The sequence below is a fragment of the Oncorhynchus mykiss genome, chromosome 16 (genome assembly GCF_013265735.2).
Source record: "Oncorhynchus mykiss isolate Arlee chromosome 16, USDA_OmykA_1.1, whole genome shotgun sequence".
Taxonomy (NCBI): domain Eukaryota; kingdom Metazoa; phylum Chordata; class Actinopteri; order Salmoniformes; family Salmonidae; genus Oncorhynchus; species Oncorhynchus mykiss.
In genome coordinates this window covers 11,897,455-11,922,937 of record NC_048580.1, presented here as the reverse complement: position 1 = coordinate 11,922,937, position 25,483 = coordinate 11,897,455, and the positions used below count along the sequence as shown (strand labels likewise).

Genomic DNA, 25,483 nt, shown 5'->3' with positions numbered 1-25,483 from the left:
CAGCAATAGTTGCAGTAAGCCATACTACCTTCACGCACGTGTGCACACACACACACACACACACACACACACGCGTGCGCAATGGGGAGTTGTGATCCTCTTTCTGCATATGGACATTTTCATGTAATCCTCTCGGTTTCTCTCTCCCTTTCTCTCTCTGCTGCGTCAGTAGTGAAATGAGACTAGGGTTGCTGTAGTTTGTCCCTGCAGGAGCGAGAAAGAGCGAGATAATCTAGAGCCTACATGGGGAGAAGGGGGCGGGAGAGGGGTAGTAGGAAAGATGGGAGAGCGAGGTGGTAGGAAAGAGGGAAAGGTTGAAGAGGAGAGAAATGGGAGGCAGAGAAGTGATGGGGGAGAGAAGGGATGGATGAAGGGGGAGAGTGATGGAAGGAGACCGAAGTGATGGGGGGGAGAAGGGGATCAGAGGGAGAAGGGGATGGATTAAAGGGGGGGGAATGGAAGGAGACAGAAGTGATGGGGGGAGAAGGGGATCAGAGGAGGGAGAAGGGGATGGAAGGAGGGATGGATGAAGGAGGGAGGAATGGAAGGAGACCGAAGTGATGGGAGGAGAAGTGGATCAGGGGGGGAGAAGGGGATCAGAGGAGGGATGGATGAAGGGGGAGAGGGAGGGCTAGAAAGGATTATTTGTTGAGATGTGTGTGTTAGGAGGTGAGGCTGTTTAGCAGCAGTGTAGGAGTAGTGTATTTATTGGACTGAAATGATAAGGTGATGAGAAAGCCAGTTGTGTGTGTGTGTTACAGTCTGTGTCTGCGCGTGGGTCTAATACTTGTTTGTTAGCCAGGGTGTCTGATAATGAAATTGCCTTGTTGTTATTGTTGTTGTTATTGAGTTTAAGATATTCAGTGTTGCGATATTAAATGGGATGTGCTGCAATGTGTTTTTGAAATGAGTGTTTAGTGAAAAACATTCGGCAAGGGTCTGTGAAATCAAACTGAGATACTCTGATTACATGAATGTGAATAAATGTGTGTGGTCTCTGTTTTGGAGCCCTGCAACAGTTGACATTTCATTAGAATAATACGTGTCAACACAGTCACACAAACAGTCTGACTCCCAGCCAGGGTCACCCCGGATTACCTCTGACCTCTCACATCTGCAGGGGGAGGAGTGTGGGGTGGGGGGGTTGTGTGTCAGAATTATGTAAGATTGTTTGAGGTGGTAGTCAGGTGTGTGTGTGTGTGTGTTCCAATTTCATCATGTGTCCCCTGCTAGGCAAAAGTGCTGGCACAGCAATGTTCCACAGCTGGGGCTGCGAGCAACACACAGTATACACACCTTACTTACACCCTGTGTGTGTGTGGAGCTGTCTCACCCTGTGTGTGTGGAGCTGTCTCACCCTGTGTGTGTGTGTGGAGCTGTCTCACCCTGTGTGTGTGTGTGGAGCTGTCTCACCCTGTGTGTGTGTGGAGCTGTCTCACCCTGTGTGTGTGTGTGTGTGTGTGTGTGTGTGTGGAGCTGTCTCGCCCTGTGTGTGTGGAGCTGTCTCGCCCTGTGTGTGTGGAGCTGTCTCGCCCTGTGTGTGTTGAGCTGTCTCGCCCTGTGTGTGTGGAGCTGTCTCGCCCTGTGTGTGTGGAGCTGTCTCGCCCTGTGTGTGTGGAGCTGTCTCGCCCTGTGTGTGTGGAGCTGTCTCGCCCTGTGTGTGTGGAGCTGTCTCACCCTGTGTGTGTGGAGCTGTCTCACCCTGTGTGTGTGGAGCTGTCTCACCCTGTGTGTGTGGCGCTGTCTCACCCTGTGTGTGTGGCGCTGTCTCACCCTGTGTGTGTGTGTGTGTGTGTGTGGAGCTGTCTCACCCTGTGTGTGTGTGTGTGGAGCTGTCTCACCCGGTGTGTATGGCGCTGTCTCACCCTGTGTGTGTGTGTGGAGCTGTCTCACCCTGTGTGTGTGTGTGTGTGTGTGGAGCTGTCTCACCCTGTGTGTGTGTGTGTGTGGAGCTGTCTCACCCTGTGTGGTGTGTGTGTGGAGCTGTCTCACCCTGTGTGTGTTCACCTTGTTCTAAACCTTTCATTAGCCTGTTTTCTAACTGAATAAGCTCTCATTGGCCGGTTCTAACGGAGTTTTCCTCTCCTCAGATCACCAGAAGCTGGAACGAGAGGCGCGTATCTGCCGCCTGCTCAAACACTCAAACATAGGTAGGTCTGTTTCTCTACTTGTTTAATTTTCAATTTCAGGTTTATGGAAAGTCATCTAATTGAGGACAATAAAACTTAAATGAATGGGACATCAATAATGCTTGTTTTCTGTTCAAATCAAAGTTGTTGTTTAAAAAAATAAATGACCAGGAGGACGGAGGGGGGAGGGGGGAGGAAGAGATGAGGCCATACTGATGAGTCAATGACAACTTTGTACTGTCTCTTTCAGTTGCATCCCTCTATCATCTATCCCTCCTTCCCTCTCCCTTCTTTCTGGCTCTCTCTTCAGTGTCCCAGATTGCTCTGCCCCTCCCTCCTTGTCTTTCTCTCCTTTTTATAGTTTCTCTATTCTGTCGCTCCTTCTCATTCTGCTTCTCTCTCTCCTTCTCATTCTGCTTCTCTCGCTCCTTCTCATTCTGTCTATCTTTCTCTCTTTCTCATTCTGCTTCTCTCGCTCCTTCTCATTCTGCTTCTCTCTCTCCTTCTCATTCTGTCTATCTTTCTCTCCTTCTCATTCTGTCTATCTCTTTCTCTCTTTCTCATTCTGCTTCTCTCGCTCCTTCTCATTCTGTCTATCTCTTTCTCTCTTTCTCATTCTGCTTCTCTCGCTCCTTCTCATTCTGTCTATCTCTTTCTCTCTTTCTCATTCTGCTTCTCTCTCTCCTTCTCATTCTGTCTATCTCTTTCTCTCTTTCTCATTCTGCTTCTCTCGCTCCTTCTCATTCTGTCTATCTCTTTCTCATTCTGCTTCTCTCGCTCCTTCTCATTCTGCCTCTCTCGCTCTTTCTCATTCTGCCTCTCTCGCTCCTTCTCATTCCGTCTCTCTTTCTCTCTCCTTCTCATTTGTCTGAGCTTCATTATAAACCTTGGACGGGGAGAGGGACGGGGAGAGATGAACACTCATACTGTACTTGCTGCAGGGAGGACCTGCTACTTATTACACACAAATGTACCTTTTTACATAACCTTTAACCTCCAACCCTAAACCCTTAAACAAAACTATACATTAAGTCAGATCTAGAATGTCAAACTAAGTAGCCATTACGTATTCCACTGTTAAATCTCATAATTCTCTTTCTCTCCCTCTTCTCCACCCTCTCTCTCTCTCTCTAGTGAGGCTACATGACAGTATCTCAGAGGAAGGCTTTCACTACCTTGTCTTTGACCTGTGAGTATAACAGACACACACACAGACCTTCCAGGCTTGTGCATGTGCCTCCATGAAAGAGGTTTCTTTATGTATGATAACAATCTGGTCCTCCTTCCTCTGTCTTTCTTTCTCCCTCTCGGTCTCTCCTCTGTCGCTCGGTCTCTGTCTCTCAGGGTGACAGGAGGAGAATTGTTTGAAGACATCGTTGCTAGGGAGTACTACAGCGAGGCCGACGCCAGGTGGGCCCTCCCTACTTACTGTTACCATGGTTACGCAGCTGCGTAGCACAGCGCAGGTCAAAACCGTGGGAGAGTGGCATGATTTCTTATCTTTGCTAACTGGCCTATCCACATGGGGTACCTGGGAAGTCTCAAAGAAACATGGACCTATTGGTCAAATGCTCATTAGGGGGGACTTCAGGGGTAATCCAAGCATGTAACAGTGACAAAACTAAGGCTGAGAACCACTATTGTAGTAAGTAACCTGTTGAGCTTTCAGTACAAACATACACGTTTAGTGATGACTGGATCATTGATTTTCTCCTCTATTCTCCTCTCCAGTCAGTGTATTAACCTGATCTCCTCTCCTCTCCAGTCAGTGTATTAACCTGATCTCCTCTCCTCTCCAGTCAGTGTATTAACCTGATCTCCTCTCCTCTCCAGTCAGTGTATTAACCTGATCTCCTCTCCTCTCCAGTCAGTGTATTAACCTGATCTCCTCTCCTCTCCAGTCAGTGTATTAACCTGATCTCCTCTCCTCTCCAGTCAGTGTATTAACCTGATCTCCTCTCCTCTCCAGTCAGTGTATTAACCTGATCTCCTCTCCTCTCCAGTCAGTGTATTAACCTGATCTCCTCTCCTCTCCAGTCAGTGTATTAACCTGATCTCCTCTCCTCTCCAGTCAGTGTATTAACCTGATCTCCTCTCCTCTCCAGTCAGTGTATTAACCTGATCTCCTCTCCTCTCCAGTCAGTGTATTAACCTGATCTCCTCTCCAGTCAGTGTATTAACCTGATCTCCTCTCCTCTCCAGTCAGTGTATTAACCTGATCTCCTCTCCTCTCCAGTCAGTGTATTAACCTGATCTCCTCTCCAGTCAGTGTATTAACCTGATCTCCTCTCCAGTCAGTGTATTAACCTGATCTCCTCTCCTCTCCAGTCAGTGAATTAACCGATCTCCTCTCCTCTCCAGTCAGTGTATTAACCGATCTCCTCTCCTCTCCAGTCAGTGTATTAACCTGATCTCCTCTCCAGTCAGTGTATTAACCTGATCTCCTCTCCAGTCAGTGTATTAACCTGATCTCCTCTCCAGTCAGTGTATTAACCTGATCTCCTCTCCAGTCAGTGTATTAACCTGATCTCCTCTCCAGTCAGTGTATTAACCTGATCTCCTCTCCAGTCAGTGTATTAACCTGATCTCCTCTCCAGTCAGTGTATTAACCTGATCTCCTCTCTAGTCAGTGTATTAACCTGATCTCTCCAGTCAGTGTATTAACCAGTTAGAGCTCTAGGGGCGCTATTTCATTTTTGGATAAAAAACGTTCCCGTTTTAAGCGCGATATTTTGTCACGAAAAGATGCTCGACTATGCATATTCTTGACAGTTTTGGAAAGAAAACACTCTGAAGTTTCAGAATCTGCAAAGATTTTGTCTGTAAGTGCCCCAGAACTCATTCTACAGGCGAAACCAAGATGATGCATCACCCAGGAATTAGCAGAATTTCTGAAGCTCTGTTTTCCATTCTCTCCTTATATGGCTGTGATTGCGCAAGGAATGAGCCTACACTTTCTGTCGTTCGCCCAAGGTCTTAGCAGCATTGTGACGTATTTGTAGGCATATCATTGGAAGATTGGCCATAAGAGACTACATTTTCCAGAGGTCCGCCCGGTGTCCTTTGTCTAAATTTGTGCGTAATCTTCAGGTGCGGTCATTTTCTCCTGGGATTCAGGAGAGAAAGCATGTTTCCAAGAACGATGTATCAATGAAGAGATATGTGAAAAACACCTTGAGGCTTGATTCTAAAAAACGTTTGCCATGTTTTCAGTCGATATTATGGAGTTAATTTGGAAAAAAGTTTGCGTTTTGAGGACTGAATTTATGGATTTTTTTTGGTAGCCAAATGTGATGTATAAAACGGAGCTATTTCTAATACACAAGGAATCTTTTTGGAAAAACTGAGCATCTGCTATCTAACTGAGAGTATCCTCATTGAAAACATCAGAAGTTCTTCAAAGGTAAATGATTTTATTTGAAGGCTTTTATGTTTTTGTTAATGTTGCGTGCTGGATGCTAACGCTAATGCTAACGCTAAATGCTAACGCGAAATGCTAACTCTAGCTAGCTACTTTTACACAAATGATTGTTTTCCTATGGTTGAGAAGCATATTTTGAAAATCTGAGATGACAGTGTTGTTTACAAAAGGCTAAGCTTGAGAGATGGCATATTTATTTCATTTCATTTGCGATTTTCATAAATAGTTAACGTTGTGTTATGCTAATGAGCTTGCTGATAGATTTACACAATCCTGGATACAGGGGTTTTTTCATAGCTAAACGTGACGCAGAAAACGGAGCGATTTGTCCTAAACAAATAATCTTTCAGGAAAAACTGAACATTTGCTATCTGAGAGTCTCCTCAATGAAAACATCTGAAGTTCTTCAAAGGTAAATGATTTTTTTGAATGCTTTTCTGTTTTTTTGTGTAAATGTTGCCAGCTGAATGCTAATGCTAAATGCTACGTTAGCCATCAATACTGTTACACAAATGATTGTTTTGCAATGGTTGAGAAGCATATTTTGAAAATCTGAGATGACAGTGTTGTTAACAAAAGGCTAAGCTTGAGAGCTAGCATATTTATTTCATTTCATTTGCGATTTTCATGAATAGTTAACGTTGCGTTATGGTAATGAGCTTGAGTCTGTATTCACGAACCCGGATCCGGGATGGGGAGATCAGAAAGGTTAACCTGATCCCATCTCCTCTCTAGTCAGTGTATTAACCTGATCTCCTCTCTAGTCAGTGTATTAACCTGATCTCCTCTCCTCTCCAGTCAGTGTATTAACCTGATCTCCTCTCTAGTCAGTGTATTAACCTGATCTCCTCTCCTCTCCAGTCAGTGTATTAACCTGATCTCTCCAGTCAGTGTATTAACCTGATCCCATCTCCTCTCTAGTCAGTGTATTAACCTGATCTCTCCAGTCAGTGTAATAACCTGATCCCATCTCCTCTCTAGTCAGTGTATTAACCTGATCTCCTCTCCAGTCAGTATATGAACCTGATCTCCTCTCCTCTCCAGTCAGTATATGAACCTGATCTCCTCTCCTCTCCAGTCAGTATATTAACCTGATCTCCTCTCCTCTCCAGTCAGTGTATTAACCTGATCTCCTCTCCTCTCCTCTCCAGTCAGTGTATTAACCTGATCTCCTCTCCAGTCAGTGTATTAACCTGATCTCCTCTCCAGTCAGTGTATTAACCTGATCTCCTCTCCTCTCCAGTCAGTGTATTAACCTGATCTCCTCTCCTCTCCAGTCAGTATATTAACCTGATCTCCTCTCCTCTCCAGTCAGTATATTAACCTGATCTCCTCTCCTCTCCAGTCAGTGTATTAACCTGATCTCCTCTCCTCTCCAGTCAGTGTATTAACCTGATCTCCTCTCCTCTCCAGTCAGTATATTAACCTGATCTCCTCGCCTCTCCAGTCAGTGTATTAACCTGATCTCCTCTCCTCTCCAGTCAGTGTATTAACCTGATCTCCTCTCCTCTCCAGTCAGTGTATTAACCTGATCTCCTCTCCTCTCCAGTCAGTGTATTAACCTGATCTCCTCTCCAGTCAGTGTATTAACCTGATCCCATCTCCTCTCCTCTCCAGTCAGTGTATTAACCTGATCCCATCTCCTCTCCTCTCCAGTCAGTGTATTAACCTGATCCCATCTCCTCTCCTCTCCAGTCAGTGTATTAACCTGATCTCCTCTCCAGTCAGTGTATTAACCTGATCTCCTCTCCTCTCTAGTCAGTGTATTAACCAGATCTTGGAGAGTGTTCAACATATCCACCAGCATGACATCGTCCACAGGGACCTCAAGGTGAGTGGTGAGCGTGTGTGTTTGGCCGCCTGTTGCTATGACTACCACACACACCTTTGCTCGTGGCCATGGCAACGCACTGCTCTTGTAGTTCCATCCCTCCCACTATCCCTTGTTTCACTTGTCCCCTCCCTCTCTGTTTCCCCCTCCTAGCCCTCATCTTTTTTCTCACTCACTCAGACACACACACCACATGTCTGTCCTTGACTGGGGGGGGGGGGGGGGTGTGTGTGTTAGTGTCATCTGCACGTAAGCAGGGAGAGGGCAAACTTATGGTCTACTCTCCCTAATGACAACGAAACAAGGACTCCTAGTCACGGACCACACACAGTCCTGACTCAAAGTGAAGGTGTCCAAGACAAGGGAAGGAGAGATTAACCCTGTGGTTACCATGACAACTCCTGTGACATCACTGCAGCCTGGCTCCTCGCGGCTGATTGGTTGGGATAAACATAATGGATTCTTATCAGATGGGTCTTCCAACGAAACACCATGAAGACACATCACTGGATGTCTCTTTGTTCATGTGACCCGGAATAGATGGAACACAGAAGTGAATCGCTTTGACATATGGTTTGAAATAATTTCACTATGAAATGGTTTTCTTTCTTTCTTGCCGGAGATCAAGATATTCAAAATACATGGTAACATTTACCTGAGCACTACTGTGCACGTGAGTGAGGCTGGGGCTTTATTGCTGCGGCGCGAGAAGACGGACGGAGGGAGAGAGGGAGACGCAGTAGCCGACTCCCCTAGAGCTCGCCGACTCCCTTACAGCTCGCCAGCTCGCCGACTCCCTTACAGCTCGCCAACTCCCCTAGAGCTCGCCGACTCCCCTAGAGCTCGCCGACTCCCTTACAGCTCGCCAACTCCCCTAGAGCTCGCCGACTCCCCTAGAGCTCGTCAACTCCCCTAGAGCTCGCCGACTCCCTTACAGCTCGCCAGCTCGCCGACTCCCTTACAGCTCGCCAACTCCCCTAGAGCTCGCCGACTCCCTTACAGCTCGCCAACTCCCCTAGAGCTCGCCGACTCCCCTAGAGCTCGCCGACTCCCCTAGAGCTCGCCAACTCCCCTAGAGCTCGCCGACTCCCCTAGAGCTCGCCAACTCCTAGAGCTCGCCGACCTTTTGCCACATTTCAGGCTTCAAACATAAAGATATAAAACTGTATTTTTTTGTGAAGAATCAACAACAAGTGGGACACAATCATGAAGTGGAACGACATTTATTGGATATTTCAAACTTTTTTAACAAATCAAAAACTGAAAAATTGGGCGTGCAAAATTATTCAGCCCCCTTAAGTTAATACTTTGTAGCGCCACCTTTTGCTGCGATTACAGCTGTAAGTCGCTTGGGGTATGTCTCTATCAGTTTTGCACATCGAGAGACTGACATTTTTTCCCATTCCTCTTTGCAAAACAGCTCGAGCTCAGTGAGGTTGGATGGAGAGCATTTGTGAACAGCAGTTTTCAGTTTTTTCCACAGATTCTCGATTGGATTCAGGTCTGGACTTTGACTTGGCCATTCTAACACCTGGATATGTTTATTTTTGAACCATTCCATTGTAGATTTTGCTTTATGTTTTGGATCATTGTCTTGTTGGAAGACAAATCTCCGTCCCAGTCTCAGGTCTTTTGCAGACTCCATCAGGTTTTCTTCCAGAATGGTCCTGTATTTGGCTCCATCCATCTTCCCATCAATTTAACCATCTTCCCTGTCCCTGCTGAAGAAAAGCAGGCCCAAACCATGATGCTGCCACCACCATGTTTGACAGTGGGGATGGTGTGTTCAGCTGTGTTGCTTTTACGCCAAACATAACGTTTTGCATTGTTGCCAAAAAGTTCAATTTTGGTTTCATCTGACCAGAGCACCTTCTTCCACATGTTTGGTGTGTCTCCCAGGTGGCTTGTGGCAAACTTTAAACGACACTTTTTTTTATGGATATCTTTAAGAAATGTCTTTCTTCTTGCCACTCTTCCATAAAGGCCAGATTTGTGCAATATACGACTGATTGTTGTCCTATGGACAGACTCTCCCACCTCAGCTGTAGATCTCTGCAGTTCATTCAGAGTGATCATGGGCCTCTTGGCTGCATCTCTGATCAGTCTTCTCCTTGTATGAGCTGAAAGTTTAGAGGGACGGCCAGGTCTTGGTAGATTTGCAGTGGTCTGATACTCCTTCCATTTCAATATTATCGCTTGCACAGTGCTCCTTGGGATGTTTAAAGCTTGGGAAATCTTTTTGTATCCAAATCCGGCTTTAAACTTTTTCACAACAGTATCTCGGACCTGCCTGGTGTGTTCCTTGTTCTTCATGATGCTCTTTGCGCTTTTAACGGACCTCTGAGACTATCACAGTGCAGGTGAATTTATACGGAGACTTGACAGGTGGATTGTAGGTGGATTGGTGGACAGGTGGATTGTATTTATCATCATTAGTCATTTAGGTCAACATTGGATCATTCAGAGATCCTCACTGAACTTCTGGAGAGAGTTTGCTGCACTGAAAGTAAAGGGGCTGAATAATTTTGCACGCCCAATTTTTCAGTTTTTGATTTGTTAAAAAAACTTTGAAATATCCAATAAATGTTGTTCCACTTCATGATTGTGTCCCACTTGTTGTTGATTCTTCACAAAAAAATACAGTTTTATATCTTTATGTTTGAAGCCTGAAATGTGGCAAAAGGTCGCAAAGTTCAAGGGGGCCGAATACTTTCGCAAGGCACTGTAATAGTGCCTGTTTTGACTGCAGTAGTCTAGAGAAGCTAGCCAGCTATAGCTAGCCAGGTTTATTGAGGCCACATGCTGCACTTTGTCCTCAACCCTTTCAGATAAAACAGCCTACCTGTTTGTTGCTCACTGTAGAATACTCCATTTCATTTCGCTAGCTTTTTAATTCCATCTTGCATTGCATTGGTGAACTCTCAGTCCACTTGCTCCACATTGAGCCTCTTTGCCACTTTGATTGGCCAACATAAACAACAAGCTACACATGTGAAGGCTACCTGATGGCTACCAGGCTTTTTGTGGGGCATATGTCATTTTAAAAAAATACATTTGAAAAGTTTGTTTTATTAAATTAATCATTTGAAATGTCATGGTGTGTCCTTGTATGGATAATTGAATTTAGAAAAAGCATTTTCAGTGTTTTAAAATAGGCTAATTTTGAATATTCTAATAACCATACACATCCCTGGTGTGTGAGGATAGCTGTATTACCTCTTGTTTGCTGTCTGTCTGATTTGTTGGCCTTTTATCCTGAGTAGGCTTTTACTGCAGTCCTTCACACACACACACACACACACACACAAAGGAGTGCATACACGCAGTACACTTAGCATGCAGTCTGCAGGGCTGTTTTAAATGACTCCCAAGTGGTTTCCATGACTACAACCCTATGTCCATATATGGCCGCAGAGAGAATCGTAGGAGAGATGGAGACCCGCACACTGTCAAATGTGGACAAATCCAAAACGCATGCTTAAATGCAAAAATACAGATGATTTATTGGGTCATCATGATGCCCAAAAAGTGCATTGTGCATAAAATGAAAGGGGAAAATTTAAATTGCAAACGTTTTGGTATCAAACTATCATCAGTGTTAAGGCCAGGACACACGCCAGGCTTGTATTTGAAGGTTAATTACATACGTCACATGATCCAGTCAGTAAATACATCCAGTCATATATGTACTTAAGCAATAAGGCCAGAGGAGGTGTGACAGCCGTGGTATATTAGCCATATAAGGGCTGTTCTTATGCACAACACCACGAGGCCTGCCTGGATACAGCCCGTAGCCGTGGTATATTGGCCTTATTTCACAAACTCCCCGAGGTGCCTTATTGCTATTATAAACTGGTTACCAACGTAATTGGATAAATGTTTTGTCAAAGCCGTGGTACACGGTCTGATATATCGTAGCGGTCAATCATCATTAAGGGCTCGAACCACCCAGTTTATAAATGCAAATTGAGTACCTAGTACAATAGAATGCATGATTTTAATTATGAGAGATCTTTACTCATCTTTCTCTTACGCTCCTTCTCTTCCTCCTTCATGTCTCCTTACCCCCCCCCTTTTTTTTCTCTCCCAACTGAATGTAATAATAATCTTTGACGTGATTTGCATGTGTAAATGTTGCCTTGGCAGAACGGAACAAAAGGAATTACACATTGGACAAATGCATCTGTCTCCATCTCTCTCTCTGTTTCTACTTCCCCTGTCCCGCTCTCTCTCTGTGTTTCTACTTCCCCTGTCCCGCTCTCTCTCTGTGTTTCTACTTCCCCTGTCCCGCTCTCTCTCTGTGTTTCTACTTCCCCTGTCCCGCTCTCTCTCTGTGTTTCTACTTCCCCTGTCCCGCTCTCTCTCTGTGTTTCTACTTCCCCTGTCCCGCTCTCTCTCTGTGTTTCTACTTCCCCTGTCCCGCTCTCTCTCTGTGTTTCTACTTCCCCTGTCCCGCTCTCTCTCTGTGTTTCTACTTCCCCTGTCCCGCTCTCTCTCTGTGTTTCTACTTCCCCTGTCCCGCTCTCTCTCTGTGTTTCTACTTCCCCTGTCCCGCTCTCTCTCTGTGTTTCTACTTCCCCTGTCCCGCTCTCTCTCTGTGTTTCTACTTCCCCTGTCCCGCTCTCTCTCTGTGTTTCTACTTCCCCTGTCCCGCTCTCTCTCTGTGTTTCTACTTCCCCTGTCCCGCTCTCTCTCTGTGTTTCTACTTCCCCTGTCCCGCTCTCTCTCTGTGTTTCTACTTCCCCTGTCCCGCTCTCTCTCTGTGTTTCTACTTCCCCTGTCCCGCTCTCTCTCTGTGTTTCTACTTCCCCTGTCCCGCTCTCTCTCTGTGTTTCTACTTCCCCTGTCCCGCTCTCTCTCTGTGTTTCTACTTCCCCTGTCCCGCTCTCTCTCTGTGTTTCTACTTCCCCTGTCCCGCTCTCTCTCTGTGTTTCTACTTCCCCTGTACGCTCTCTCTCTGTGTTTCTACTTCCCCTGTCCCGCTCTCTCTCTCTGTGTTTCTACTTCCCCTGTACGCTCTCTCTCTGTGTTTCTACTTCCCCTGTACGCTCTCTCTCTCTGTTTCTACTTCCCCTGTACGCTCTCTCTCTGTGTTTCTACTTCCCCTGTCCCGCTCTCTCTCTCTGTGTTTCTACTTCCCCTGTACGCTCTCTCTCTGTGTTTCTACTTCCCCTGTCCCGCTCTCTCTCTGTGTTTCTACTTCCCCTGTACGCTCTCTCTCTGTGTTTCTACTTCCCCTGTACGCTCTCTCTCTGTGTTTCTACTTCCCCTGTCCCGCTCTCTCTCTGTGTTTCTACTTCCCCTGTACGCTCTCTCTCTGTGTTTCTACTTCCCCTGTACGCTCTCTCTCTGTGTTTCTACTTCCCCTGTACGCTCTCTCTCTGTGTTTCTACTTCCCCTGTACGCTCTCTCTCTGTGTTTCTACTTCCCCTGTACGCTCTCTCTCTGTTTCTACTTCCCCTGTACGCTCTCTCTCTGTTTCTACTTCCCCTGTACGCTCTCTCTCTGTTTCTACTTCCCCTGTACGCTCTCTCTCTGTTTCTACTTCCCCTGTACGCTCTCTCTCTGTTTCTACTTCCCCTGTACGCTCTCTGTGTTTCTACTTCCCCTGTACGCTCTCTGTGTTTCTACTTCCCCTGTCCCGCTCTCTCTCTCTGTTTCTACTTCCCCTGTCCCGCTCTCTCTCTGTGTTTCTACTTCCCCTGTCCCGCTCTCTCTCTGTGTTTCTACTTCCCCTGTCCCGCTCTCTCTCTGTGTTTCTACTTCCCCTGTCCCGCTCTCTCTCTGTGTTTCTACTTCCCCTGTCCCGCTCTCTCTCTGTGTTTCTACTTCCCCTGTCCCGCTCTCTCTCTGTGTTTCTACTTCCCCTGTCCCGCTCTCTCTCTGTGTTTCTACTTCCCCTGTCCCGCTCTCTCTCTCTGTGTTTCTACTTCCCCTGTCCCGCTCTCTCTCTGTGTTTCTACTTCCCCTGTCCCGCTCTCTCTCTGTGTTTCTACTTCCCCTGTACACACACACCTTTCTCCATCTCTCTGTTTCTACCCCCCCAGCCTGAGAACCTGCTCCTGGCCAGTAAGATGAAGGGAGCAGCGGTGAAGTTGGCAGACTTTGGCCTGGCCATCGAGGTGCAGGGGGACCAACAGGCATGGTTCGGTAAGACCACACACACCCTTCATCAAACGTGTTTAGGTTTTATTTATTTGCACCAAAGAAAACAAAGTGAAATCCAAAACGGTGTGCAGGTTAGGTTGGAAACCCCGAAAAATCCACAAAAATGTATACAGTGCCTTGCGAAAGTATTCGGCCCCCTTGAACTTTGCGACCTTTTGCCACATTTCAGGCTTCAAACATAAAGATATAAAACTGTATTTTTTTGTGAAGAATCAACAGCAAGTGGGACACAATCATGAAGTGGAACGACATTTATTGGATATTTCAAACTTTTTTAACAAATCAAAAACTGAAAAATTGGGCGTGCAAAATGAAATGTGGCAAAAGGTCGCAAAGTTCAAGGGGGCCGAATACTTTCGCAAGGCATTGTAAGTACAAAAAAAAGTTGGTTAAATCTACTAAACAAGCGCACTTTTATTTTTACATGATATACACAGTAAACATGAACCATGTTTGATTATGTGTGAGAGCCAGGCTACATGGAGGGGACGAGTGGGTAGTTTGGGTCATCAGACTGACCCCTAGTCATTGAGGGATGATTGACAAAACACATTGTGAAGATAGGAGTTCCAGAGTATGGAACCTCTGTATCGAACAGAGAATTGACTATGTGAACTGCGGCAGCAGGGAGGGTGAAGGCTATCAGTGTCTGGTTGAATGGGTGGATTTGGGAGTTAACCAGGAAGAACCCATCAAAGGGTTTAGGTAGGCTGTCTGGGAGGGATTTGGAGACGCGTTGGATTATATCGAGTTTCTTAAACAGACTGGTGGCTTGTCTTGCAAATGTATTTTGTGTGATGAGTCATTTGTGTAGGTAGCAAACATATGTACTGGCTCAGACAGTATTGCAGTAAATGAGATATGGGTTACTTAAGATTGTAGTGTTAGGAAACAAGCCTGATGAACCAAAACACAAACCATCTGTGTGGTGATACCAGACCACTCTTCTGTCTGGTGGTACCAGACCACTCTTCTGTCTGGTGGTACCAGACCACTCTACTGTCTGGTGGTACCAGACCACTCTACTGTCTGGTGGTACCAGACCACTCTACTGTCTGGTGGTATCAGACCACTCTACTGTCTGGTGGTACCAGACCACTCTACTGTCTGGTGGTACCAGACCACTCTACTGTCTGGTGGTACCAGACCACTCTTCTGTCTGGTGGTACCAGACCACTCTTCTGTCTGGTGGTACCAGACCACTCTACTGTCTGGTGGTACCAGACCACTCTACTGTCTGGTGGTACCAGACCACTCTACTGTCTGGTGGTACCAGACCACTCTACTGTCTGGTGGTACCAGACCACTCTACTGTCTGGTGGTACCAGACCACTCTACTGTCTGGTGGTACCAGACCACTCTACTGTCTGGTGGTACCAGACCACTCTACTGTCTGGTGGTACCAGACCACTCTTCTGTCTGGTGGTACCAGACCACTCTTCTGTCTGGTGGTACCAGACCACTCTTCTGTCTGGTGGTACCAGACCACTCTACTGTCTGGTGGTACCAGACCACTCTACTGTCTGGTGGTACCAGACCACTCTACTGTCTGGTGGTACCAGACCACTCTACTGTCTGGTGGTACCAGACCACTCTACTGTCTGGTGGTACCAGACAGATTTCACCACTTTGCTGCAGACAAAGTGAATGTTCTTTCCAGGACAATGTAAGTGTGAAACCATTTTGTTTTATCTGTCGGGCAGGTTTCGCAGGCACCCCTGGTTACCTGTCCCCTGAGGTCCTGAGGAAGGACGCCTACGGCAAGCCTGTGGACATATGGGCCTGTGGTAAACCTTTAATCTCTAACTGTAGGCGGAGAACAAATCTAAATAATCATCTAGTGACTACTGGGTAATGTGTGTCACCATCCCATTGCTTAAGAGAGGCCATGGTGCAGAGGTCATACATCTTAAACCAGGGTTTACAGAAAACTTAACCAATCTCAACTCTCTCTGCCTTTCTCTTGGTCTCTCTCTCTCTCTCTCTCTCTCTCTCTCTCTCTCTCTCTCTCGGTCTCTCTCTTTCTCTCTCTGCCTTTCTCTCGGTCTCTTTGTCCCTCTCTCGGTCTCTCTTTTTCTCTCTAGGTGTTATTCTGTATATCTTGTTGGTGGGCTATCCTCCATTCTGGGATGAAGACCAACACAAACTCTACCAGCAGATCAAGGCTGGGGCCTATGATGTGAGTTTGTGTGTGTATCTGTGTTTGGGTACTGTGCAGGGGTTGGCTGGACAACTGGTGAATTTTTAATAGTGTCAGATTGAGAGCTGCACCCCAGCTATTGATCCTATCAGCCTCCTGACGCATTGCAGAGGTGTGTGTGTGTGTGTGCGCGCGCGTGTGTGTGAGTATCCTCTCTAGTATTCAGGTTATATAGTTAATGAAGACTGGTACTGAGACATTCAAACACACGTTAACATTCTGAATTGTAGGAAGACTGATTGTTTACATGATGTGAAAGGTGAAGAAATCCGTTTGTTATGGACATAATGCAGATCATGGTCTTTTTTCCTGTTTCTCTTCCTGTCCCTTCCTGTCCCCCCCCCCCCCAGTTTCCCTCTCCAGAGTGGGACACTGTTACTCCAGAGGCTAAGAACCTTATTAATCAGATGTTGACTATTAATCCTTCCAAGAGAATCACTGCTGATCAGGCTCTCAAACATCCATGGATCTGCGTAAGTACACACACACACACACACACACACACACACACACACACACACACACACACACACACACGTGGTGACCGCGTCCAAAACCTGTCTTGCCTACTACTTACTAAAACGACTATTTTTTTATATATATATATTTTACATTTTTTACCCCTTTTTCTCCCCAATTTCGTGGTATCCAATTGTTAGTAACTACTATCTTGTCTCGTCGCTCCAACTCCCGTACGGGCTCGGGAGAGACGAAGGTCGAAAGCCATGCGTCCTCCGAAACACAACCCAACCAAGCCGCACTGCTTCTTAACACAGCACGCATCCAACCCGGAAGCCAGCCGCACCAATGTGTCGGAGGAAACACCGTGCACCTTAGCGACCTGGTCAGCGTGCACTGCGCCCGGCCAGCCACAGGAGTTGCTAGTGCGCGATGAGACAAGGATATCCCTGCCGGCCTAACCCGGACGACGCTAGGCCAATTGTGCGTTGCCCCACGGACCTCCTGGTCGCGGCCCGGCTGCAACAGAGCCTGGGCTGAACCCAGAGTCTCTGGTGGCACAGCTAGCGCTGCGATGCAGTGCCTTGGACTACTGCGCCACCCAGGAGGCCCTGGTGTACAACATTCTAGACTCCCCCGTACTGAGAATGTATAATCTAATACTAGACTCCCCCATACTGATAATGTATAATCTAATACTAGACTCTCCCAGACTGAGAATGTATAATCTAATACTAGACTCCCCCATACTGATAATGTATAATCTATTACTAGACTCTCCCATACTGAGAATGTATAATCTAATACTAGACTCCCCCATACTGAGAATGTGTAATCTAATACTAGACTCTCCCATACTGAGAATGTATAATCTAATACTAGACTCCCCCGTACTGAGAATGTATAATCTAATACTAGACTCCCCCCATACTGAGAATGTATAATCTAATACTAGACTCCCCCGTACTGAGAATGTATAATCTAATACTAGACTCCCCCATACTGAGAATGTGTAATCTAATACTAGACTCCCCCGTACTGAGAATGTATAATCTAATACTAGACTCCCCCATACTGAGAATGTGTAATCTAATACTAGACTCCCCCGTACTGAGAATATATCATCTAATACTAGACTCCCCCATACTGAGAATGTGTAATCTAATACTAGACTCCCCCATACTGAGAATGTGTAATCTAATACTAGACTCCCCCATACTGAGAATGTATAATCTAATACTAGACTCCCCCGTACTGAGAATGTATAATCTAATACTAGACTCCCCCATACTGAGAATATATAATCTAATACTAGACTCTCCCGTACTGAGAATGTGTAATCTAATACTAGACTCTCCCATACTGAGAATGTATAATCTAGTGAGGAGTATTTCTGTATGTAATAAAAAACAAATTCTGATTGGCTCTGCCTGGCTGTGAGTGGACCCAGGCCCACCCATATCTGCACTCCTGCCCAGTCATGTGAAATCCATATATATTAGGGCCTAATGAATTTATTTCAATTGACAGATTTCTTTATATGAACTGTAACTCAGTAAAATCTTTGAAGTTGTTGCGTTTATATTTTCTTAATGTATAGACGTAAAGCTGAAATAAGTATGACATTCTGGCATTTAGTGCAGACTGAATTTGAGACATTTCACCTAATATATATATATATATATAAAACCTATTTTTGCAAACTAAAAAAACGCCTACTATTTAAAAATGAAGTACAGGTATTCGGACATACATACATACATACATACATACATACATACATACATACATACATACATACATACATACATACATACATACATACATACATACATAGAGTTTTGTATAGTGTTTGATATTCGTCTCTGTCCCCTCCTATAGCAACGTTCCACCGTGGCGTCTATGATCCACAGACAGGAGACAGTGGAATGTCTGCGCAAGTTCAACGCTCGGAGGAAACTCAAGGTACACTATTGCTGCTACCTCCTAGACCACCTCCTCCTCCCTATATACCTCCCTCCTAGACCACCTCCTCCTCCCGATATACCTCCCTCCTAGACCACCTCCTCCTCCCGATATACCTCCCTCCTAGACCACCTCCTCCTCCCTATATAACTCCCTCCTAGACCACCTCCTCCTCCCTATATAACTCCCTCCTAGACCTCCTCCTCCTCCCACATACCTCCCTCCTAGACCACCTCTTCCTCCCACATACCTCCCTCCTAGACCACCTCTTCCTCCCACATACCTCCCTCCTAGACCACCTCCTCCTCCCTATATACCTCCCTCCTAGACCACCTCCTCCTCCCTATATAACTCCCTCCTAGACCACCTCCTCCTCCCTATATAACTCCCTCCTAGACCTCCTCCTCCCACATACCTCCCTCCTAGACCACCTCTTCCTCCCACATACCTCCCTCCTAGACCACCTCCTCCTCCCTATACAACTCCCTCTAGACCTCCTCCTCCTCCCTCCTAGACCACCACCTCCTCCCTTCTAGACCACCTCCTCCCTATATACCTCCCTTCTAGACCACCACCTCCTCCCTATATACCTCCCTTCTAGACCACCTCCTCCCTATATACCTCCCTCCTAGACCACCTCCTCCTCCCTATATACCTCCCTCCTAGACCACCTCCTCCTCCCTATATACCTCCTTTCTAGACCACCACCTCCTCCCTATATACCTCCCCTCTAGACCACCACCTCCTCCTCCCTATATACCTCCCCTCTAGACCACCACCTCCTCCTCCCTGTATACCTCCCCTCTAGACCACCACCACCTCCTCCCTGTATACCTCCCCTCTAGACCACCATCTCCTCCTCCCTGTATACCTCCCCTCTAGACCACCACCACCTCCTCCCTATATACCTCCCCCTTAGACCACCACCACCTCCTCCCTATATACCTCCCCCTTAGACCACCACCACCTCCTCCCTATATACCTCCCCTATAGACCACCACCACCTCCCTATATACCTCCCCCCTAGACCACCTCCTCCTCCCTATATAACTCCCTCCTAGACCTCCTCCTCCCTCCTAGACCACCTCCTCCCTATATACCTCCCTTCTAGACCACCACCTCCTCCCTATATACGTCCCTTCTAGACCACCTCCTCCCTATATACCTCCCTCCTAGACCACCACCTCCTCCCTGTATACCTCCCCTCTAGACCACCATCTCCTCCTCCCTGTATACCTACCCTCTGGACCACCACCACCTCCTCCCTATATACCTCCCTTCTAGACCACCACCTCCCTATATATCTCCCTCCTAGACCACCACCTCCTCCCTATATACCTCCCTCCTAGACCACTACCTCCTCCCTATATATACCTTCCTCCTAGACCACCTCCTCCTCCCTATATACCTTCCTCGTAGACCACCTCCTCCTGCCTATATACCTCCCTCCTAGACCACCTCCTCCTCCCTATATACCTCCTTTCTAGACCACCACCTCCTCCCTATATACCTCCCCTCTAGACCACCACCTCCTCCTCCCTATATACCTCCCCTCTAGACCACCACCTCCTCCTCCCTGTATACCTCCCCTCTAGACCACCACCTCCTCCTCCCTGTATACCTCCCCTCTAGATCACCACCACCTCCTCCCTGTATACCTCCCCTCTAGACCACCACCACCTCCTCCCTGTATACCTCCCCTCTAGACCACCATCTCCTCCTCCCTGTATACCTCCCCTCTAGACCACCACCACCTCCTCCCTGTATACCTCCCCTCTAGACCACCACCACCTCCTCCCTGTATACCTCCCTTCTAGACCACCACCACCTCCTCCCTATATACCTCCCCCTTAGACCACCACCACCTCCTCCCTATATACCTCCGCCTTAGACCACCACCACCACTTCCCTATATACCTCACCTATAGACCACCACCACCTCCCTATATACCTCCCCCCTAGACCACCACCACCTCCCTATATACCTCCCCCCTAGACCACCACCACCTCCTCCCTATATACCTCTCCTCTAGACCACCACCACATCCTCCCTATATACCTCCCCTTTAGACCACCACCTCCTCCCTATATACCTCCCCCCTAGACCACCACCTCCTCCCTATATTCCTCCCCTCTAGACCACCACCACCTCCTCCCTGTATACCTCCCCTCTAGACCACCACCACCACCTCCCTGTATACCTCCCCTCTAGACCACCACCACCTCCTCCCTGTATACCTCCCCTCTAGACCACCATCTCCTCCTCCCTGTATACCTCCCCTCTAGACCACCACCACCTCCTCCCTGTATACCTCCCCTCTAGACCACCATCTCCTCCTCCCTGTATACCTCCCCTCTAGACCACCACCACCTCCTCCCTGTATACCTCCCCTCTAGACCACCACCACCTCCTCCCTATATTCCTCCCCTCTAGACCACCACCTCCTCCCTATATATCTCCCCGCTAGACCACCACCACCTCCTCCCTATATTCCTCTCCCCCCTAGACCACCACCACCTCCTCCCTATATTCCTCTCCCCCCTAGACCACCACCACCTCCTCCTTATATTCCTCTCCTCTAGACCACCACCTCCTCCTCCCTGTGTACCTCCCCCCTAGACCACCACCTGCTCCTCCCTATATACCTCCCCCCTAGACCACCACCTCCTCCTCCCTGTATACCTCCCCCCTAGACCACCACCTCCCTGTATATCTCCCCTCTAGACCACCACCTCCCTATATTCCTCCCCTCTAGACCACCACCTCCTCCCTATATTCCTCTCCTCTAGACCACCACCTCCTCCTCCCTATATTCCTCCCCTCTAGACCACCACCTCCCTATATTCCTCCCCTCTAGACCACCACCTCGTCCCTATATTCCTCTCCTCTAGACCACCACCTCCTCCTCCCTATATTCCTCCCCTCTAGACCACCACCTCCCTATATTCCTCCCCTCTAGACCACCACCTCCTCCCTATATTCCTCTCCTCTAGACCACCACCTCCTCCTCCCTATATTCCTCCCCTCTAGACCACCACCTCCCTATATTCCTCCCCTCTAGACCACCACCTCCTCCCTATATACAGTGCCTTGCGAAAGTATTCGGCCCCCTTGAACTTTGCGACCTTTTGCCACATTTCAGGCTTCAAACATAAAGATATAAAACTGTATTTTTTTGTGAAGAATCAACAACAAGTGGGACACAATCATGAAGTGGAACAACATTTATTGGATATTTCAAACTTTTTTAACAAATCAAAAACTGAAAAATTGGGCGTGCAAAATTATTCAGCCCCTTTACTTTCAGTGCAGCAAACTCTCTCCAGAAGTTCAGTGAGGATCTCTGAATGATCCAATGTTGACCTAAATGACTAATGACGATAAATACAATCCACCTGTGTGTAATCAAGTCTCTGTATAAATGCACCTGCACTGTGATAGTCTCAGAGGTCCGTTAAAAGCGCAGAGAGCATCATGAAGAACAAGGAACACACCAGGCAGGTCCGAGATACTGTTGTGAAGAAGTTTAAAGCCGGATTTGGATACAAAAAGATTTCCCAAGCTTTAAACATCCCAAGGAGCACTGTGCAAGCGATAATATTGAAATGGAAGGAGTATCAGAACACTGCAAATCTACCAAGACCTGGCCGTCCCTCTAAACTTTCAGCTCATACAAGGAGAAGACTGATCAGAGATGCAGCCAAGAGGCCCATGATCACTCTGGATGAACTGCAGAGATCTACAGCTGAGGTGGGAGAGTCTGTCCATAGGACAACAATCAGTTGTATATTGCACAAATCTGGCCTTTATGGAAGAGTGGCAAGAAGAAAGCCATTTCTTAAAGATATCCATAAAAAGTGTCATTTAAAGTTTGCCACAAGCCACCTGGGAGTCACACCAAACATGTGGAAGAAGGTGCTCTGGTCAGATGAAACCAAAATTGAACTTTTTGGCAACAATGCAAAACGTTATGTTTGGCGTAAAAGCAACACAGCTCATCACCCTGAACACACCATACCCACTGTCAAACATGGTGGTGGCAGCATCATGGTTTGAGCCTGCTTTTCTTCAGCAGGGACAGGGAAGATGGTTAAAATTGATGGGAAGATGGATGGAGCCAAATACAGGACCATTCTGGAAGAAAACCTGATGGAGTCTGCAAAAGACCTGAGACTGGGACGGAGATTTGTCTTCCAACAAGACAATGATCCAAAACATAAAGCAACATCTACAATGGAATGGTTCAAAAATAAACATATCCAGGTGTTAGAATGGCCAAGTCAAAGTCCAGACCTGAATCCAATCGAGAATCTGTGGAAAAAACTGAAAGCTGCTGTTCACAAATGCTCTCCATCCAACCTCACTGAGCTCGAGCTGTTTTGCAAGGAGGAATGGGAAAACATTTCAGTCTCTCGATGTGCAAAACTGATAGAGACATACCCCAAGCGACTTACAGCTGTAATCGCAGCAAAAGGTGGCGCTACAAAGTATTAACTTAAGGGGGCAGAATAATTTTGCACGCCCAATTTTTCATTTTTTGATTTGTTAAAAAAGCTTGAAATATCCAATAAATGTCGTTCCACTTCATGATTGTGTCCCACTTGTTGTTGATTCTTCACAAAAAAATACAGTTTTATATCTTTATGTTTGAAGCCTGAAATGTGGCAAAAGGTCGCAAAGTTCAAGGGGGCCGAATACTTTCGCAAGGCACTGTATCTCCCCCCTAGACCACCACCACCTCCTCCCTATATCTCTCCCCCCTAGACCACCACCACCTCCTCCCTATATTCCTCTCCCCCCTAGACCACCACCACCTCCTCCCTATATTCCTCTCCTCTAGACCACCACCTCCTCCTCCCTGTATACCTCCCCCCTAGACCACCACCTGCTCCTCCCTATATACCTCCCCCCTAGACCACCACCTCCTCCTCCCTGTATACCTCCCCCCTAGACCACCACCACCTCCCTATATATCTCCCCTCTAGACCACCACCTCCCTATATTCCTCCCCTCTAGACCACCACCTCCTCCCTATATTCCTCTCCTCTAGACCACCACCTCCTCCTCCCTATATTCCTCCCCTCTAGACCACCACCTCCTCCCTATATATCTCCCCCCTAGACCACCACCTCCTCCTCCCTATATCTCTCCCCCCTAGACCACCACCACCTCCGCCCTATATTCCTCTCCTCTAGACCACCACCTCCTCCCTATATATCTCCCCCCTAGACCACCACCTCCTCCTCCCTATATTCCTCTCCTCTAGACCACCACCTCCTCCTCCCTATATTCCTCTCCTCTAGACCACCACCTCCTCCCTGTATACCTCCCCCTAGACCACCACCTCCTCCCTATATTCCTCTCCTCTAGACCACATTTTTACCAATATGTTATTGGACACATTGGATGTGGAAATCCAGAAATGGTGTCGGCATCATTTTATTTTAATATATTTTGGAGTAGAATGTCCTTTTAAAAAGTCACCAGAACTGAGCTTCTCAGTCCTTCTACATAAAACCAACGGGTCTGGAATAACATGTACAAAGGGATCCTCTTTCCCCTACCCTACCACACCCCTCATGTGATCATATCTCTTCATTAATTATCCCTTCTCTCTCTCTCCTAGGGAGCGATCCTCACCACCATGCTGGTGTCCAGAAACTTCTCAGGTGGGTGTGTCTCCTCCTCCCTCGCTCCAGTTACTGACTGAGGGAGGAGGACAGAGGGCTTTACTCTCCCTCCTCCCTGGAGTCTACCTAATGTAGGTTTTTAGGCCGAGAGGAGGAGTTTGTGAGTGCTAGGAGACGTGTGTGTGTGTGTGTGTGTGTGTGTGTGTGTGTGTGTGTGTGTTTTCAGAACACAAGTTCTGAAGGAGAAGAGGAGGTGAAAGGAGGGTGTCAGTACTAGGTGCTAGGAGGAGGTGCCATAAGGTGTCAGTACTAGGTGCTAGGAGGTGCCATAAGGTGTCAGTACTAGGTGCTAGGAGGAGGTGCCATAAGGTGTCAGTACTAGGTGGTGCTAGGAGGTGGTGCCATAAGGTGTCAGTACTAGGTGGTGCTAGGAGGAGGTGCCATAAGGTGTCAGTACTAGGTGGTGCTAGGGGGAGGTGCCATAAGGTGTCAGTACTAGGTGCTAGGGGGAGGTGCCATAAGGTGTCAGTACTAGGTGCTAGGAGGTGCCATAAGGTGTCAGTACTAGGTGCTAGGAGGTGGTGCCATAAGGTGTCAGTACTAGGTGGTGCTAGGAGGAGGTGCCATAAGGTGTCAGTACTAGGTGGTGCTAGGAGGAGGTGCCGTAAGGTGTCAGTACTAGGAGGAGGTGCCATAAGGTGTCAGTCCTAGGAGGAGGTGCCGTAAGGTGTCAGTCCTAGGAGGAGGTGCCATAAGGTGTCAGTCCTAGGAGGAGGTGCCATAAGGTGTCAGTCCTAGGAGGAGGTGCCATAAGGTGTCAGTCCTAGGAGGAGGTGCCATAAGGTGTCAGTCCTAGGAGGAGGTGCCATAAGGTGTCAGTCCTAGGAGGAGGTGCCATAAGGTGTCAGTGCTAGGAGGAGGTGCAATAAGGTGCCAGTGCTAGGAGGAGGTGCCATTAGGTGTCAGTACAAGGAGGTGCTAGGAGGAGGTGCCGTAAGGTGTCAGTACTAGGACGTATCAGTACAAGGAGGTGCTAGGAGGAGGTAACAGTGCTAGGAGGAGGTGCCATTAGGTGTCAGTACAAGGAGGTGCTAGGAGGAGGTGCCATTCTAGAATGTAATATTTCCAGCAGTACTATGTGTTTACATCTATGTCTCTAACACTTTTCTCCCTCTCCTTGTCGGCTCTGGAGTGTGTGTCAGTACTAGGAGGTGTGGTTTGACAGAGGACGGGCCATATTTAAGGCTCTACTTTCTCTCTTTTACTAGCTAAGATGATTAGAGGTTAAGACCTGGCCCTAAAGGAAGGGGGGGGTATTACGTCCTAGATGGCATCCTACTCCTCGTATAGTGCACTACTTTTGGCTACTATATGGAGAATAGGGTGTCATTTGTGATTGGTCACTGTATTGGGTTAGGCCAGCCCAGATTTGCATAGCTCCTCCCAATTTGAGTATTTCTGTCCAATAGTGGGCCGGCAGCATACCAACCCTGCTGCTGTGTCCTCCACCGCCTCGCTGGCGCAGGAAGGTACGTCACAGAGACACGCCCTCTTACTTCCTCTACACACACTTCCGGATTCCTGTTTAAGCCCCTCCCACATCATACTAAAAGGAAGCACCATGGTTTCTTTAACTTCTGAAGGGGTCAGCAGGTTATCTAGCCCCTTTTTCTACTGCA

At 47.4% G+C, this 25,483-nt stretch overlaps 1 protein-coding gene across 11 annotated transcripts in view; it reads left to right on the top strand.

Annotated features, from left to right (window-relative positions):
• The window catches only part of LOC110491356 (calcium/calmodulin-dependent protein kinase type II subunit gamma), a 50,484-nt gene that overhangs the window by 16,466 nt on the left and 8,535 nt on the right, over positions 1-25,483 (top strand). For 8 of the 11 annotated variants that reach the window (XM_036946142.1, XM_036946141.1, XM_036946140.1 and 5 more), the window contains exons 3-13: positions 2,091-2,150; positions 3,264-3,318; positions 3,474-3,539; positions 7,309-7,381; positions 13,429-13,531; positions 15,253-15,336; positions 15,634-15,728; positions 16,100-16,222; positions 18,090-18,173; positions 23,801-23,843; positions 25,274-25,333. In XM_036946142.1, coding sequence (XP_036802037.1) covers positions 2,091-2,150; positions 3,264-3,318; positions 3,474-3,539; positions 7,309-7,381; positions 13,429-13,531; positions 15,253-15,336; positions 15,634-15,728; positions 16,100-16,222; positions 18,090-18,173; positions 23,801-23,843; positions 25,274-25,333 — 846 coding nt within the window. The remainder of the gene's footprint in view (positions 1-2,090; positions 2,151-3,263; positions 3,319-3,473; positions 3,540-7,308; positions 7,382-13,428; positions 13,532-15,252; positions 15,337-15,633; positions 15,729-16,099; positions 16,223-18,089; positions 18,174-23,800; positions 23,844-25,273; positions 25,334-25,483) is intronic. The other 3 variants (XM_036946143.1, XM_036946148.1, XM_036946149.1) reach the window with 1 other exon arrangement.